Source organism: Harmonia axyridis, chromosome 4 (genome assembly GCF_914767665.1).
Source record: "Harmonia axyridis chromosome 4, icHarAxyr1.1, whole genome shotgun sequence".
Lineage (NCBI taxonomy): Eukaryota > Metazoa > Arthropoda > Insecta > Coleoptera > Coccinellidae > Harmonia > Harmonia axyridis.
In genome coordinates, this window is record NC_059504.1 from 47,960,507 (window position 1) to 47,979,622 (window position 19,116).

The 19,116-nt window shown below is 33.3% G+C and overlaps 1 protein-coding gene across 2 annotated transcripts; it reads left to right on the forward strand.

Annotated features, from left to right (window-relative positions):
- The first annotated feature begins 80 nt into the window (after positions 1–80).
- LOC123677776 (follicle cell protein 3C-1) lies at positions 81–10,139 on the forward strand. 2 transcript variants are annotated; one of them, XM_045614474.1, is made up of 3 exons: positions 81–153; positions 4,287–4,543; positions 9,862–10,139. In XM_045614474.1, the coding sequence occupies exons 1-3, from the start codon at positions 96–98 to the stop codon at positions 10,045–10,047; spliced, it is 501 nt and encodes a 166-aa protein (XP_045470430.1). In that variant the 5' UTR covers positions 81–95; the 3' UTR covers positions 10,048–10,139. The 2 variants fall into 2 exon arrangements, with proteins under 2 accessions (XP_045470430.1, XP_045470432.1); XM_045614476.1 differs by lacking the exon at positions 81–153 and adding an exon at positions 1,728–1,878.
- Positions 10,140–19,116: the final 8,977 nt, after the last annotated feature.

A 19,116-nucleotide genomic window follows, 5' to 3' on the forward strand; every position in this document is an offset into this window, starting at 1 on the left:
GTGATGAATCTCTATTAAACATGGTTGTCATTGTTGAATATTAGAATTTTAAAAATGATGTATATACTCGGACAAAGTAGAATTACAATATTGAAATGAGCTTGCATGGAAAGGATTTAATTCATATAGAACATTTTTCAACCCAATTTATCGATAAGCAAATTTTTTCAAGTAGATACCCTATTATTTCAAGATCTCCAGTATTTCAATTAATTCGAAATTGAATTCCACAGTAAGAATTAACATACTTTTATAGATGGGATTAAATAGTTAGGCAACTAAACATACAGCAATATGTTTCAGTAGTTGTGAAACTGCAAACTCAAATTTACCATACTACTAAGTATAAATGAATTAAATTATCATTAAGAAATATTATTTCTAAAGTATTATGGTATTTATCATGAAAATGAAGTTATTCTTATTTTAACTAAATCTATTAAAAATTACGTGAAAAATAGATTTAGAAAAATAAAATTAATAAAGATTTCATAAAAAATTTAAATTAAAATATCTAACAAAAAAATGTAATTTTTAAATATTTGGTTAAATTTGTCTATTTTTTGGTTGTCTCGAATAATTTTTAATTTATTGGATAAAAAGTGATCTTAAAGGGTAAAAAAATGATTTGTTAGTAAAATAAAGTTATTATGTCAATATTTTGATTTAAATTATAATTATTTTAAGTTTAATTATTACATAGTTAAAAAAATTATGTATAAAAATTTAGGATTTTCATAAAATTCGAGTAATTTTTGAAAATTTTATATAAATTTAAAGTAATTTATATAAATTTAAAGTAATTTTATGTAATATGAAATTGGTAAATACCTTGAAACATATATAGGTATAGAGGGTGTTTTTAAATTGGAGATACAAACGAAAACAACAGATTCCTTGAATCATTTTAAAAAAAGTCCTTAAAACATTGGCCCGAAAAAAACTCTTTGTTTCAGAGATATAGGGTGTTAAAGATTGATATTTTTTTGAGTTTTTTTCTCATAGCATCTTCCCTTTATAAGTATTTACTTAAATTAAAATAGATATTCCAATTCAGAGTTTTGTCATAAGCTAATTCTGTGAAATTTGGGGTGGGTGATATTTTTTCACTAGTAGTTCAGAAAAATTTAAAAAAGAACTTTAGTCCAGTACTAAACTTTTTTGGTTACTGTAGTTTTAATTGTCGCATCGCTACCGATTCTGAGAAAAAATTTCAAATGAATCTCCAATAATTCTCAGAAAAATCCAAATGATTATAAAGAATAAAGATCTAGTTAATTAATTGTGATGATCAAATTAATTATAAGAGTTGGTACTAATATTTACTCATTCTGTAGCGAATATTAATAAAGATTCGATAACTGGTATAATCATCGAAAAAAGTAGGACTACAAGAAACACCCTGTATCTCAAATACTGAACGTTTATAGAACTTTTTTCTTAAAATTATCCAAGAAATCGCTAATTTTCCTTTTTGCCTCGAACTTAGGAACTTAGTTTACCTTTCTTTCAATAAAATTTTAAATATGTTATAATTTCTTTGGAAATATAAATTGATAGATCAGAATGATCATTAAAAAAATATTCATTCGATTTATCCTTACAAAATTCATAATTCATATAGGTGATATTGTTGGTACCTTCATAGGTCCAAGAAATTTTACAACCTACTGTCTACTGTTTTTATTTATAAAATAAATTCATAAACATACCTGGATTATTTATGTCATTTTCAATGGATATAAATATAGGTATTATTTGCTGAGTAATCATATTGTTGCTTGAATATCGTACTTTTTCTTTCCCTAAATTATATTACATTACACACTTCACCTGTAACATCTATTTGTGCTTGTACTGATTTTCGAATAAATATGGGTAAGTCGACATTTTTGAATTAAATATTGGATATTGAGAGTCGGAAGATTTTCCTATTTGAAAATTTTATCTAAGTTGAAATTGTAGGATATAATTTTTCCTTAAAATCTTCATGTTTTGTTGGGGAAAATGAAAATGTTCAACATTCTCAATCATAATTTCAATTTCCCGTGAATTTTGAAAAGCAATAGAAACACATATTCTTGTTTTCTCTTTAAATGAGAAATTGTTAAAGATTCAACGAAATAATAAATCAGAAGGTTTATTATGCTTGTGAAAATTTTTGGTTCACTTCTTCCATTGTATAAATGAAACCGTCTGTGGAAGATAGAACCTTCCAACCATGACATGAATTTAAGGGTTGAAGAAACAATTCAATTCGTTTTGTGTTATCCTTGGAAATAACTGCCTGTTTCCTGATCAGAGTTCGGAGTTTATTCAATTATTTTCTATTTAACATTAATATTAATTATATTTCAGAGAAATATTCATCGAACAAATAAATAAGGACATTTAACATTTTATTGAAATAAATATCTGCAATGTTTGAATTGAAAGTACATTCAAACGAATAATTCATGTTGTAGAATTATATTATTGGGAAAATACTGCAAATTTCACACATACATAATTCTTTATTTCCTCCTTCAACGCAAAAAAAAATTGCAGTAGCGTTGAAATTTTTTCACGGAACGATTCCAAAAGTTACTTATTGATAAAAATTTTTTGGGTGATATTTTCAGAGAAACCACGTTTTGCACTGTATACCTATTGTAAAATTCAACAAAGATCATTTCCGGTTTCGTATTTATTTATTCAGTGTTTGAATGGTAAATATACATATTGAAAAACTATGAAAATCTCAGGCAAGATTAAAAATTAATTTCCTCGAGTCGATCCAAAAATTTCAAAGATGTATTATAAAATTAAATGAATTTTACAGTAGGGATTATTATTCACCTTTATTTTACGCAATACTTCAAACCCGTAAGAAAAAAATAATGGATTTGGAACATCTTGAAGTTTGATTCTATATGTAGGTATTTTTGAGAATTAAAATTGAATTTTGATTGTTAGCCTTGAAATTTTGAATTTAAGATGTGAAATACTGAATGCAATAGTTTCATAGTGAATTTGTTGAAAATTTAATACCTGGTTTCGAATCCAGCCTTGTGATATTCGTTTTATATAATTTTTTACATATTGATTGATAATTTTCGAGAAATTTGTGAAATGTGCTGTGTTTTTGAAGATTATCCATTCCAAAATGTGAATACGCTCTATTAGTGAAGACGTACACACCGCCATTTTAGTTCTCCTGTCAGTGTTCGGTATTCAAACAAACAAATTTTCATTCAAATTAGTACGTTGTCGTTGAAGAAATTGGCTTATTTTGGTAAATAAGATTATTTAGGAAACGATTTTACTATTAATTGATAGATAGAAGGAACGAGGTTAATACCAGTAAGTTTGAATCCTGTATCATTCCCCAGATTTTGTAAAAAGCCGTTTTTATTAATTTTGTTAATGTTTATTAGTTGAACTTCAAGTTCGAACTTACTGGCATTAATCTCGTGCCTTCTGTCTATCAATTAATACTGAAATCGTTCCTCAAATACTCTTATTTATGAAAATAAGCCAATTCCTTCAACGACAGCGTACTAATTTGAATGACAATTTATTTGTTTGGATTCCGAACACTGACAGGAGAACCAAAAATGGCGATGTGTGACGTCACACTAATAGAGCGTATTTAAAAAAAAATCATTTTTTCGTTCGATATTAACACGTCAGTCAATACGCGCCTGGCACATCAATGGCATCGTCAGTATCATTCCACCTTTTACACGTTAGTACAAGTTTCAAAAGATGCGCGTGTAAAAACTTCGGAACATAGATATAAGCCAGGATTGAAATATTGAAGGTTATTTGTGACGCTAAATTAGTTGTTGCTTGAAAAATTGATCAAAACGAGTTTCTTGCAATGACAAGTTATTGCTTTATTAATGAGATAAATACTGTGCAAGAATAGCAATAGTTCTGTAAGTGATAGTGTGGTAATTCTCAAAATTATGATTGTCATTGCTAAGTTTTATCCCTTATGGTTTTGGAGTAGATTATTAGTTATTTGTTTGACTGATGTTGAAATAATAAATTTGTCATTTTTGCATTCAAATATTATTTCGGTTAAAAATCTTCTTTGAAAAGGAGCTCCTTTCACAAAAACCTATAAATGAATTAAAAACTGTTAAGCCATTGGTTGGTTAAGTAAAAAGACCGTTCCCACCTCCTCCACTCCTTTACCGTTTCCGCACGCCACTGGCCGCTTTCTCTAAATCCGTAATCGAAGTGGCCAGTGGTCACTTGGGCACGCATACCGGAACGTAATTATTTCTTCTTCTTCACAGCCGGGCGGTTCTTCATTGCCAGCACCCTCGCCCTGTGCCTCGTTGCAGGAATCCAGGCGGGGGACAAGGGTAACAACCTGATAAAAACTCTAGACAAACCAGTTCCTTGCACTTGCGGTGTATTTCTGTCTGGCCAGCTAAAGAAGGGCACCAAGCAGGATCCTAAGGGGGTGCCGGTACTGACCGAGGAGATGGACAGGGCGTTCGAGAACAACCCGGTTGGGGTGAGGAAGTGCACCAACAAGTGTCTGGAGACGGTAAGGACGGAAAATTATTCTCTTCACGAAATTGTATGAGAAGTTATTTCTTTGAAATAACCAAGCAATGTGTTTAGAAATTTCATGATTTGTTAAAGGAAGGGAAGATAAATTACATACAGTGTTTCAACTCGTTGACAAAAAATAATTTCAAATGAGGAAAAATCGCAATTTCTTACTGTGTGGAGTGTGCAGTGACTTCCGGATAACACAAAAAAAATCTAAATTTCCACGTTTCGATAAGTAAATTTCATATTCCATGAATTGTAATTTATTGTTAAAATTCCTCGAAAAGTCTTAAAGTATTCATTTTAGGTACAAGGTTTACTCAAGAAACACCCCCTCTTTTCATACGTAGAATCGACTGAAATAATAAAAAATATAGGTTCTAATTTGAAAATATTGAGTATTGATGAATTTGAGTTGTCCAATTTCATGATCTTCTGATAAACACCCTTTACTTTTTTGGTACAAACCGCAATCAGTCTTATAATACTACGTATTTGCAGAATCGAAAATGGAAAAGGTTTTCTCGAAGACAACTTTTTCTGCAAAAATATTGAAGAGAATGTGAGTCTTCGCCGCCACCATTTTTTCATAAGAATCCCATTAACTCATGAACTGTTGAGTTTATACCCAAGGTAAGGCTTATTGCTGAAATCATCATCAAAACAGCTATAGGTACACTGTGTCCGTAAAGTATGGAACAAATTCATTTTTAGCTAAACATACCATTTTAAGAAATAATCCTGAAACACGTCGATTTTTTATTTTAATTTACCGTATTTTAAAATAATAATCTAATATACAGGGTGATTTACTTTCGAGTAATGACGTCACCGTAATTTTCTTTAAATGGAACACCCCCATTTTGTCACAATCTTCCGATTACTCTAGCTGGGCTGATTCCAAAAATGGATCACATTTTGATTCCAATTGGTACAAGGTGGACAAAAATACAGTAGTTTTGTGTGTGCTCTTGAAGTAACGTGTAACATTCTTTATTAGTTAAATTAACAATATTATCAAAAATACTTATTGTCTAGCGGCAATTGGTTTGAATGTAACACCATGTAGTTTGTAAAATTTTTAAATTAATAAAAATGAGCTGTTTCCAAACATATTTGGTACTTTTGTCCACCCAATTGGAATCAAAATGTGATCATTTTTGGAATCAGCTCAGCTAGAGTATTCGGACAATTGAGACAAAATGGGGGTGTTCCATTTAGAACTAACCTTTCACGTGCTCCCAAAGAAAAAGTCTAAAAGTGTGAAATCACTAGATCTCACTGATCTATATTGTGATCACCTCTTCGAAAAAGAACATAGCCAGGAAACTTTTCTTGGAAAATTGAGTTGTTTCGTTGTTTGTTTGGCTCGTAGCCACATTGGTATTCCACATACCAATATCTTCCAATTCCAGCCATAAAAAATCATTAATCATCATCTGGGCAGCGCAAAATATGACAGCTTCAAAAGTGACAGCTATCCATATAGAGAGCTCAGAGAGTAATAAATTTAGATAGAGGAAGTATAGGCAAATTTTTGCATGTCCCCAACATGGTTAGATAACGTTGTCGGATTGTGATATATTTTCAAATCCACAATTTTACAATATCGTTATGAATGTATATTATATTGAATTAAATATATTTATTTGAGTGATTTCCGATTAAATATGGAAATTTGGAATCCGATATTTTTCCTAATTGACGAATTTATAATGAGCATAAAATTAATTATTTTCTGTATCTATCTGCTGAAATCCAAGGTTTGGCAACTTTTGCTCTCCTAGTGTCATCGGTTGTTTCACGTCGTTTGGCGCGTTTTAGTTTGTTTTCTGAATTTCTGATATATTTACGTATTTATTTCAATATATTTCGAGTTAATATGAAACGTTGATTCACTATGGAACATAAAAAGTGCGTTTTTTTGTGGGAAACCTGCGAATTGAGTGAAATATCGTATCACAGAAATGTTTTCATTTCCGCTCGCTTCATGTCAAATTCGATAGTTCATGTTGGGGACAAAATTCGCTTACTGAAAATGATATATACCTACTATATGCACCCTCTATTCATGTTTTTTACTTTCCGAGAGGGCTATTAAACATGAAACCTCTTATTTTTAAACCCTTAATTCGGAAGTTTGTGGTGGTATTTAAATTCCACAACGAATTCTTCCTCTCAATAATTTTTGAGATATTTCAAGCATGGAAACAATCACGGAACCCCTATTCTGTTCACACGGATATTCCCAACCCTTAATCATTTATGTTGATTTCTAAAAAGAGGATATTCCATATTCAACGAGAAATATCAAACTTATCAGTCCGCAACTTGCTTTTAAATCGTGAATTAAAAATCATGAACGCTCCCCCAGGATATCAGGGCGTGTGAACTTGCCCCATAACATCCTTTAGGTAATTGTCCGAGTCATGAATAACCAAACTTGCTTACCGGATGTACACCAAGTCTATTTAACCACCCTACTTAGCGCATTGTGCATCGCTATGAAGGGTGGAATAATGTTATTCTTAGACGGATTTAATCAGTTCATTGTTGTCGGGTTCACGAGGGGTGGAGGGTAACAGGAAACGAGGACGACGCACGGACAGTCAGACATTATTCGAATGTTAATCCATGAAGCATTACGTGGGGTGCAGGAGTTTTTAATAGTGATGTTCCTTCAACCACAACTACGGTTGAAAACAATTTCTGATGGACTTGTCGGTTTTTTACGGATGAAGAAGTTGTTGAATCTGTTCTCACCTGAATATCACGTGTAGGAAAGGGTGTTTGGATCGATATTGAGTAACAGGTTCACTATGACCACATCGTCGAAAGTCATGGACCCTTCTGATTCTTGTTGAAAAAATGTGGGAAGATATTAAAACATTATTGACGCTGGTTTAAGGGAATCATCAAACCAAGTAGCTTGACATTTTAACCAACTACTTGACTTGAAAACCAAACTTATGAAAAATTACTTACTTGAGCTTGACTTGACTTGATTTTAGATATTCTTTGCTTGACTTGTATTGATATCACTTAAGCTTAATATGCACGCGTATTGATATCACTTAAGCTTGATATGCACGCTTCGCACGGCATATATTTCTGCAATCTCGTGCGCGCTTAGACTAAATAAGAGGATTCCTTGAGCGCCGAGAGACTGAAGCATTCGCCAGTGTAACTTAATTAGTAGTCTTCTCACATTTCTATGGAATCTTTTGGTCGATTTTGGTACTTTCAGAAATATCTTTCCAAACTTGGCCAAAATGATCGAGGAATTTTTATTAACGCCAGCATCTTCAGCTTCTGTTAAAAGACAATTTTCCAGAGCTGCTCTTACAGTTTCAGAAACCCGCAATAGGTTGGGCGACAAATCTATTAGATGCCTAATGTGTCTTGGATCCTGGATGGACAATTATGAAATCAAGCAAAGCTTGGAGGTTTCTCAATACTGAAAAACTTTATTTTTTATTTTATTAGGATTTATAGTGATTTAATTTATTTTTCTATTTCAAGAAAATTGATATTTCCGGTACTTTTATACAATAAGTTTGATAAATGAAAGAGTTTTTTGTAATATTACTTCTCATTTTATAATTTTTTATTGATGTGACACTACACTAAAACTGCTAAAAATCAAGTAGCTTGATATGATTCAAGTAGTTGATAAATAAATACTTGACTTGAGATTGAAAAACTACTATTTGACTCGAGCTTGACTTGAAATTTAGTCAAGCCAAGCCGTGGATCCCTATATATACTGCAAATTAGAGTTTACATCACGTGATATGCCAATTTTCAACAGGGTTAAAAATTTTTCTGGAGGAGTGCCCGCTTTTGTCCTGCAGAATTTTTTTTGGGTGGACCACTGGTAGTTAAAAAAAATAAAAAAGAACTTTCGTTCAAGACTGAACTTTGTTGATTCTTATAGTTTTGTCGTATCTGCGCCCGACTTTGAGAAAAAAAAGCAGATACTTATCTCGTGATCCTCAAAAACATCCAAATCATCATAAAAATCTAGTTAATATGGTATGATGAATAAATTAATTACATATTAATTTTGGGGTTTATTTTGATGAAATGTAGCAATGATTCATGATAAACACTTATAATCGTATAAAAAGTAGACTACATAAAACACCATCTAACTAAAGGGTGTTTTTTTAGAGCTATAGAACTTTAAATTGCAATAAAACAACAATGGATTATTCGATTGACATGAATTTTATTTATCCGCAAGATAATCTTGTGGCATTATATTTTAAATATGATTTCTGGCATATGACCGCCACGGCTGGCTCGGATGTAGTCCAATCTGGACGTCCAATTTTCGATTACTTTTTCCAACATTTGTGGCCGTATATCGGCAATAACACGGCGAATGTTGTCTTCCAAATGGTCAAGGGTTTGTGGCTTATCCGCATAGACGAATGACTTTACATAGCCCCACAGAAAGTAGTCTAGCGGTGTTAAATCATAAGATCTTGGAGGCCAATTCACAGGTCCAAAATGTGGAATTAGGCGGTCACCAAACGTGTTGTTGGAACCACAGCTCCTGGACATCATGGTTGTTCAATTCAGGAATGAAAAAGTTAATAATCATGGCTCTATATCGATCACCATTAACTGTAACGTTCTGGCCATCATCTTTTTTGAAGGAGTACGGACCAATGATTCCACCAGTCCATACAGCGCACCAAACAGTCAGTTTTTTGGATGTAACGGTGTTTCGACATACACTTGAGGATTAGCTTCACTCCAAATGCGGCAGTTTTTTTTGTTGACGTAGCCATTCAACCAGAAATGCGCTTAATCTCTAAACAAAATAAAATGGACGTAGTGCGCGATACGTATTCTGCACAGAACCATTATTTTCGAGATGAAATTGCACTATTTGCAAGCGTTGTTCAGGCGTGAGTCTATTCATGACCAATTGCCAAACCAAACTGAGAATAAATCATTTGACAGCTGTTGAATCGGTCGTCATCTTGAACAGTAATGCCAACTTAAAGTTATATACCTCGAAAAAAAACACCCGTTAGAAAACAAATTGTTTTTCCCTTGAAATAATCGAAGGAATCTCCCACTTTTATTCGTACCTCCAATTCAGGAACAACTCTGTAAAGCACGATGTAATTTTTTCTTGCAATCCTTCACTAACGTCCTGTATAATGAAAAATCATGAAAAACAAAAAGTATTAGAAGCTTTTGAACGATCGTTCTTTTCAACTACACTGTGCTGTTCAAGTAGGAATCCCATGAATCATTTTGCATTTATCAATTGAATGTTTTTTTTATTTCCAGATAGTGGCTCATCTCCCGAAGAGCGCATCTATCATCTGCGCCAGCACAGATAGAGAGCTAGTTCACAAGGAGCGAGCATATTTGTTCATCAAGAACCACAGTGACAAATGGCAAGGTACCAATCTGTCCGCAGGAAGAGAATTCTGCTGCAAGGACAATGAACCCTACAAGTGCCCTGTGTCATAACACCATAACAGTTTCCCGTTTACTTTATATGAATAGGATTTTTTTCAACTTTTATACGCAGTGAGAACATTAAACGGAGCTTTCAGAAGTTATTTTCATGGTTGTTTCTGTTGTGTCGTACCTTCCTCTCATAGAAGACCAGGTTGTAAATATTCGTTATTTTCAGTGTTTCAAGATTTTCTACCGAAACAATGCGAAGTTTTTCATCTATGTTTGTTATTTCCAATAGTTGAATAATTCAAGCTGAAATTTTTTTTACCTCCCTTAAAATTTTATATTTAACGTAAGTTAAGGATGAGTAGATTGCAAAATTCAAGACCTTTTTCGAACAATATAAACAGTTATTGGCATAAATCAATTCGAGGACAATCATTCTTTTAAGGCTGAAATTATTGTATCAAATACAGGGTTTTCTACAAGCTCTATAACAAATGCTCATTCTGAACATTTTTTCCCATGAATATAGATCCGATTCGTTTTCATTTAGGGGTGATCTAAATATAATCTATTTTCATTTTTGACAACTAGAACTTTGGTTATTTCACCGAATGCACAAAATATTTTGCTTATAATATGATCTGACGAGGCTTTGTTTCAATAAGAACGTTATCAACAACAATAATAAAGGACATGTACAGGGTGGGCAAATTTCGATGTTTTAGCACTACAACCTTTAAACCAGAGGAGATAGACAAAATCTGATACCCTATTCTCGGTCTCTTTTTCTGAGAAACTAACAAGGGTAGTATTAATTTTTGGCCATCTTCTTTTGTTTTCGAGTTATAAGCGAAAATTGGAAAAATGGCGATATCGAAAAACATTTATATCTCCGCTAATACTGAAATTAAAACATTATACAGGCACTTTTTTACGTAGAATCCAGTGGCGCGTTCGTCCTTTCAAAAGGGTCTTCAATTACGAAGCTGTGACCCAAAGTTATGTTTTTTTATATGGGAACACTAGATTTCTGTGCCATTTTTTGAAAGCTTAATTTTTCCTGATTTCAAAAATATATAACATCGTATGGTTTGTATTAATATAAATGATAGAAAATAGTCAAAAACCTTTTTTTATCTAAGAGTCCCAATATTTCTATGGTTTCAACAGTTGATGAGCACATAAATATTGAGGTTTCTATAACAAGAGCAGTGTCCTTCCGTCAATCTGTTTATATCTATGCTTTTCACTAATTTCTATAAAATTCGAATCAAATCATATACATATACTATCAGTGGCGTAACTAGAGTTGACTCATGGGGGGGGTTATGGGTAGTGGCAAGTTTTAGCGAGTGACCCTGAACTGAAGTGAAAAGCGGGGGGGGGGGAGGTGTAGATATCGTTTCCATTCGAAGATTTATGTGAAAAACTCTTTTAAAAAAATTAATTCATCATACAGGCACAATATATATTATACTTTTGAATGCTACACTTAGTAAATAATAAAATACGTGTAAGAATTAAAAAAAAGATTGAAAATATTCTAAAATATAAATGTATAAGTGAAAATTGCTATCACGCTCCTCTATACAATCATTCAAGAAAGTCTAAATTCAAGACGGCGAGGTGTTTTTGCCAGCTCGTCCAACGCTTCAGCAGCATTGATATCTAGCTCTCTGTGAGTATTGAGTATAGCAAGCCCGTTCAACCTTTGCTGGCCTGTTTTGTTCCTTAAATATGTTTTCAATCTTCTAAGAGATGATAAGGTCGTTTCACTGGTTGATGTCGATACAGGAAGTGTGGTAAGAATTTTCAGGAGGGTGTTGATAGTGGGGAAAACATCCTGATGACAGGCAGTGTAATAATTGATTGCCTTCCTTGAGCTAATATTCAAATCTTTCACCCTCTCGTACCACATATGGAGTTCCCCTATGGCAGCGATGTCACCAATTTGAATATCTTCCTGATATAAATTCAGGAACTTTTTAAAACTTTCTTCCTGTGTTCTGGTGACTTCAGCATTACTGGTAGAGGTCGGTATAAGACACTCAAAACTTTTCAGTAGGTCTTGATGACTATTTAATTCATTTGAAAAGTGATCTAAAAATGGCAAAAATGGGGATATTTTAAAGTATGATTGAGGATTGTCGGTTTCAATGTTGCACCTAAGAGTTTGTCGTCCAGTTCTTCTTGGGGCTTTTATTGAGGTACTGAGTAATTCAGCCATAGTCTCTGATGCGTTAAATATGGTTGCGAATTCTTATTCAGCATTGGTTCTGAGTTTTTCTATCGTCCCTTTTAGATTAGTCACCATTTTCATAGCATTTGAAAGATCGATATGTTCATGCTGCAAAAATCGAACAAGGGGTAAACTTGAGGAAAATACTCTAGCCATCACTTGCAAACTGATTATAAAGAATGAACTCTGAAGTGCACATAAAAGCTGCAATGCCATCGACGCTGATTCTACATCCTTCCACTGTGAAACTTCTTCAAGAGCCTCCTGGACAGCAGGTAACATTTCTTGAAGTAGTAATATTGAATCATGGCGCTCAACCCACCTAGTTGGACAGAGTTGTTTTAGACGAGTAGATTTGGCTTCAGGGAACAGTTTATCAATTGCTCTTGTAATAACCTCCATTCTTTTTGGGGTGTTGAAAAACACACATAGTTTTGTTGCAGTTCCACAGCAATTTCTGATCTCAGAAATTGAACATGATGCACTTGTAGCAAGGTTTAAGCTATGGGATACACAATGGACATATATTACAGTCGGATGCTCTTCCATTACATATGCCTGTGCTCCGTTGAATTTTCCACTCATTGCAGCGGCCCTGTTCCTTGTTCCCTCAAATACTTTGCATCAATTCCAAACTCGCGTAATGATTTCAAAATGACTGTCGCAAGGTTTTTACCAGTTAAATCAGAAACAGGTACAAACTGAAGGAAATCTTCTTTAATATCATTGTTGTATAGGTATCTAACGCCGATTGATGCTTGTTCTTGTGTTGAGATGTCTGTCGTTTCATCTGCAAGAACAGTAAAACATTTCGCGGAATGTTGTGGCCGTTGTGGGGAAATACATATAATATCGAATTCGAAATTTGTAATTTTTACCCCAAAAACACCCAAGTGAAAAACTGAAACCCCCAAAAAATACCCCAAGAAATGTTGTCCACCAAATTTTCCCCAGAGTGTTCAAAAATCCCCCAAATTTTTCTTCTCACAATGATACTTCTGTAATTCCACAATAACAACTTTGAAAAAGCAAAATCTTCCAAGTTATTTTTTTAATGTTCTGCCAAAAAAAATTTTTCCTTCTGATCAATGGGGGGGGGTTACGTCCCCAATAACCCCCCCCTCGTTACGCCCATGTATACTATCATTGTGATGGGTCACTTTTCAATATTGCTCAAAGGATAAGCCACAAAATTCAGTGACCCGCTTACGTGAAACACCCTGTACATATGTACACGGCACGATTCATAAGCAATTAGACCATGACGATGTCATCAACGTTTTAGTGCCAACGTTTGGGGTGGGATTTTCGACAATGATTTGATAACAATAGATGGTATAAATTATTGTTTAAATGCAGATTTGTATGAAAAATTTTCCGAGCACAACCTTTTTGATTTTATTGATGACCTAGAGTTCAACATTGTTGGAAATATGTGGTATCAGCAACGTTGGTGCCCCACCACACAGAGGAAAACAAGTTATTGCTGAAAATTACTCAAATAAATGGATAGATCAAGTGGGATTAATGACATGGCCACCTCGATCACCGGATCTCAATCCTTTAGATTTTTATTTATGAGAAGAAATGAAGCAGTTTGTCTATCATGTTGAAATCACATCTAATCAACAATTATTTCATAGAATTCAAGATGCAGCTAACTGAATGAAAAATGATCCAAAGGTGGATATATAGAACAATTTTTATTACAATGTTAAAAGTTCAACATATTTTTGCTTTTAACAAGAAAATAATTTTTTCAAATTCTTGTTACCTTTAAACGAAAACGAATCGGACCAATGTCCATAGAGAAAAAATGTGCAAAAATGCAATCAACTATCAAAGTTTGTCATGGATCTTGATTCTTGTGAACATTCTGTCAAATACCATAGCGTGATAATTATTTATGAGTTTTTCATGCCATTTGAGATAAGGTGAAATAGTAATATACTGTTTGAAATTTGTACAGGAGCTGGGGAAGAGAAAAGAGGTGAAATGAAAATATACAGGTCTTGTTTTTCTTGATTGTTTTGTCCTTGCTGTGGTGGGGAGGGGGTGCTGGGTGCTCTCTGGTTCACATATCGCATATTATTTTTATTTCTGCCATCTCGTTATTTCAATTTTCATTAACATAATGCAATATTAGTCTGGCTTCGTACATCATTGTGGGGTTGAGTTGAATAGCTTGCTAGACTTCGCCCTTGATGTAATGATTGCCAGGCATATTATAATCCTGCTTCTCTGAATAAAGACGTTATTTATTTATTTATTTCTCCATTACTGTAATGATTTGAACTTCATAACTTCAAAACAATCAAATACGGGTAGAACTTGGAGTCACCCAAATTTTATTCAGCATCATTAATCACTAAATGTTTTTAGCTGAAGGTCTCTAACTATTGAGATTTTCAGAATTTAACGTTTGCTCATGCTTAATACGTGAAATCAGTGGCGTAACTAGAGTCGACTCATATGAGGGAGGGAGGTTTTGGTGAGTAGCCCGATTTTGAAAACACAAAATCTTTGAATTTCCTATAATATTTTTTAAATTTTTACATACAATTTTTTTTATTTCTTTTAATCAATGGTGGGGGTTATGTCCCCAATAACCCCTCTCGTTACGCCTATAGGTAAATTTGATTAAAATCAGATGAGGATTCTAGAAGTTCAGGCTGTATGAGTGTAATGAGGACTATTGTGAACTCATCGACTGGCAGATGGTTAAAAAAAATGTTTTTCAGAATGGTCTACAATGTATTTCGTTTTGAAAAACTTGAGGGGTATTATGAAAATATTTTTCTTCAGAAATAATCTAAATTGAATCCTTTGGTGTTTTAGCTCTTTCGACTTTAAAACATCCCATATATCTGAAAGAATAGTTATTTATAATACAAGTGCAGAAGGCATTGATATTCTTCCACGAGTTCAAAATTCAAAAACGAGCCACGAAGTGGCGAGTTTTGGAATGAACGAGTGGTAGAATGAGCCTTCTGTACGAGTAGATATTATACATTATTTTCTCTAATTCATTGCACTTTCATTGAAATTAATGAAATATTTCCATAAATATATTTTAGTGATTTTTGCATTGAAAAATGTTGGTTGGCAGAACTGATTTCTTTAAGGCAAATTGATGAATTGACCATATTCACCGTCGCCATATTGTTATGCGACAATACCAACTACCCAGTGTTCCCAACGAAGAAATATTGAGTTTACTAGAAAAATTCCACAATATAAAGTTTCTAAGTGAAGTTTATGTGTACCTTTTCTGGCTGCTACGTCAGATGGGCTTGTTTGGGACAATATTTTGCAAAAATTTCACCTTTTGGAAATAAAAACATTAGTGAAAGGTGGTTTTCTGAACAAATTAATTGTGGCCGAGTGTATAAATGAAGGCTTCGCTTCATTTTTGGAAATAGTCAGTGGAAGAATAGTCTCTATGGCTGATAGTACTTTTGATATTAACGGTATTTTTCTAGTAAACTCAAAATTTCTCCGTTGGGAACACTGGGTAGTTGGTATTGTCGCAAAACAATATGGCGACGGTGAATATGGTCAATTGACAGATAAAGCCGTGGCGGAAAGTTCGGAGTACCAACATAGAATAATAAAATATAACCATGAAAACTGTGCGTTTCTGATATATTCTCGCACGATTTTGTTCTACAAGATGTGGAAGAATGAACGGAATAACCACAGAATTAGAGAATAGTTATTTATAATACAAGTGCAGAAGGCATTGATATTCTTCCACGAGTTCAAAATTCAAAAACGAGCCACGAAGTGGCGAGTTTTGGAATGAACGAGTGGTAGAATGAGCCTTCTGTACGAGTATTATACATTATTTTCTCTAATTCATTGCATTTTCATTGAAATTAATGAAATATTTCCATAAATATATTTTATTGATTTTTGCATTGAAAAATGTTGGTTGGCAGAACTGATTTCTTTAAGGCAAACTGATGAATTGACAGATAAAGCCGTGGCGGAAAGTTCGGAGTACCAACATAGAATAATAAAATATAACCATGTAAACTGTGCGTTTCTGATATATTCTCGCACGATTTTGTTCTACAAGATGTGGAAGAATGAACGGAATAACCACAGAATTAGAGAAAATATTTGGAAACAACTTATATGAAATTTTGTTCAGAAAATCTTTTGAAAAATGTCGATATTCATTCTGAAACACCCCAAAAATGAAATCGATAGGTATTATAAAAATTATTTTATTCTGACTGCATTTTTTTATTACAATGTTATTTTAATTTATATGGACATTATGTACATTGAAAAAACCAACTACCAATTATTAATTCTAGTCGAACTACCCAAAACATGATATTGTGAACATTCCACGTGAAGTTCCCGTGGTCCAATCCAAAGGTCAATTATTATTGAAAGTTAAAATTCAAAACTCATACGTTCGAAATAACGATAAAAACAGGGACACCTGCTGTAAACATTTGGGCTTGTTAAATTCGCCGTTCATATTTAAGAGGAATGCATTTCGCACAATCCTTAATGAGAAGTAATAAGGACAGAATCGATTCGTATATTCGGGTCTTGATTTATTAGCCGTGATTTCTTGCAAGTACCGGTCCTCGATGTCATGAATTGCTGCATTTTGACTGATTGACGAAATCAGGTTGATTAATAATAACGCTAAAAGGCACTTAGCGCTAATATTGGGACACGAGTTGATGGAAGTCGTTGAAATGGACAAATTTCACTGTGTCCATGTGGGCCACCAAGAAGCTGAGATGGTGTGGTTGCTTGAAGCTGGATTAGTAAAGAAATTCAGTGACAGCTGTCATATTTTGACATTTGACAAGTAAAAACTACGCCATTACTGGAACGATACACGCATGAACAACACATTGAAATGATTAAAATTCACTTCAGAAATGGTTCGCAAAACTAAATCAGTTTTGGGTCGTCGTAAAGCACCTTCTTGGCCGGCAATAGTGAAACTGGTGGAAAAATGTTGGGACAACTTAGTGATGTGAAGAATCAAAACCGTGTGCATCGCTCAAGTGTTGAAATGTTAGATTTAGAAAGTAATGATCATAAAATAAGTAGTTCAAAGAAAAGATATTTTGTTCTATGAATAAAATGTCAAATATATTTTTCTATGTATGTAAAAGTAAGTCATATGTATAAAAAATTACTATTGAGAAATAATAAAGTTTAAGTTAATCGTTTGATGAAGTTGGAGGATTTATTGATCAAAAAAACCCACTTAATATAAAATAAAACCCTTAATATTTCATCAGGTCATGGGTCCAGTTTAAGCCCCAAAGTGCTACAAAAGTAAAAACAAGCCAGAGAAGATTTTCTGAATAAGAATACATAGGCACGTGGCGTTCCAAGCCGAACAATAAAATCAAGAAATTCAAAGGATTCGAACCCACAAGACCACAGGAATTTACAAGTAGAAAACCATGCAGGAAGAATCAAATGAAATAGGCGCAATTGAGAGGCTGGTGGATGCTGAATCTTTTGAGATGTGGAATTTTCAGATGACAGTTTATTTCAAAGCAAGTGGACTCTACGCTATAGTGACTGATTGTGAAAAATTTGAGGTTCTAACCGAGGAAAAAGATAAGAAGTCGTGGATACAAAGGGATGCAAAGGCACAGAAAATTATCATCTCTACAGTTGATAAAAAGGTACTTGTACACATGTATAATTGCCAAACGTCTGCAGAAATGTACCAGAAATTGAAAACGATCTTCAAGAAGGATAACGAAGACCAAAAGTGTAGACTTTTACAGGAGTTTTTTAGTTCTCAATTCGAAAAAGTGAGTGACATTGCAACACATGTAAGTAAACTACAAAATTTAGCTTATAGACTGAAATCATTAAAACAAGATGTAAGCGATGAAATGATGTGTTCTAAAATTTTGAGTACATTACCTGGAGAATACAAATTCTTTAAGACCGCTTGGGAATCAACTACAAATGCTGAGAAGACACTGACGAATCTAGTTTCAAGATTGCTTTCAGAAGAAACTATGAATAAAAATGAAGAAAAAGGGAGAACACCTGTAGCGTTCCAGTGTTCTAGTCTCGATAAAACTTGTTATATATGTAAAAAGGTAGGACATATTGCTCGATTTTGCAGGAATAAAAATAAAAACTATGCATGCACTGATAAATACCAGAATGCAAATCAAACAGGTTATAATAGTCGTATGGTGAATACAACACAGGAAGTGAAATGCAGAATTTGTAAGAAAGTCAACCACACAGAGAATAACTGCTTTTTCAGGGATAAACATAAGAATTATAATAAAACCGAACAAAGTAATAATAAAATTTCTTTTTTAACAGAAAGCAGCAGCTCCAGAGAATTTAGTCGAAACGTGTTTGTCCTAGACTCAGGTAGTACAGCCCATATGGTGAACGATCATAAGATATTCAAGAATCTTACGAAAACTAACAGCGAAATATGTGTAGCCAAAAAAGGTACTAAAATCACAGCTAAGGGAATCGGAGAAATTGAAATGAAAGAATGTACATTAAAGGATGTTTTGTACGTACCAGATTTAAGTAAAAATTTACTCTCAGTAAAGGCCATAACAGAAAATCATGGTCAAGTAATATTTGAAAACGACAAAGTACATATAATGAAGGAAAATGAGAAAATATTAGAAGGAACGAAGAACGAGAAAGGTCTGTATATAATAGAACTCACAAAAGAAGACCACTGGGATGAAACTTTTCTCGTTTCAACAAAAGAAGAAAAAATAAAAAATTGGCACAGTAAGTTGGGGCACATTAATATAAAGGATATTAAGAAACTCATCGATAAACAAATGGTAACAGGAATGGACATTAAAACAACAGACTGTGATTATTTTGAGACACCGTGTGAGATCTGCATA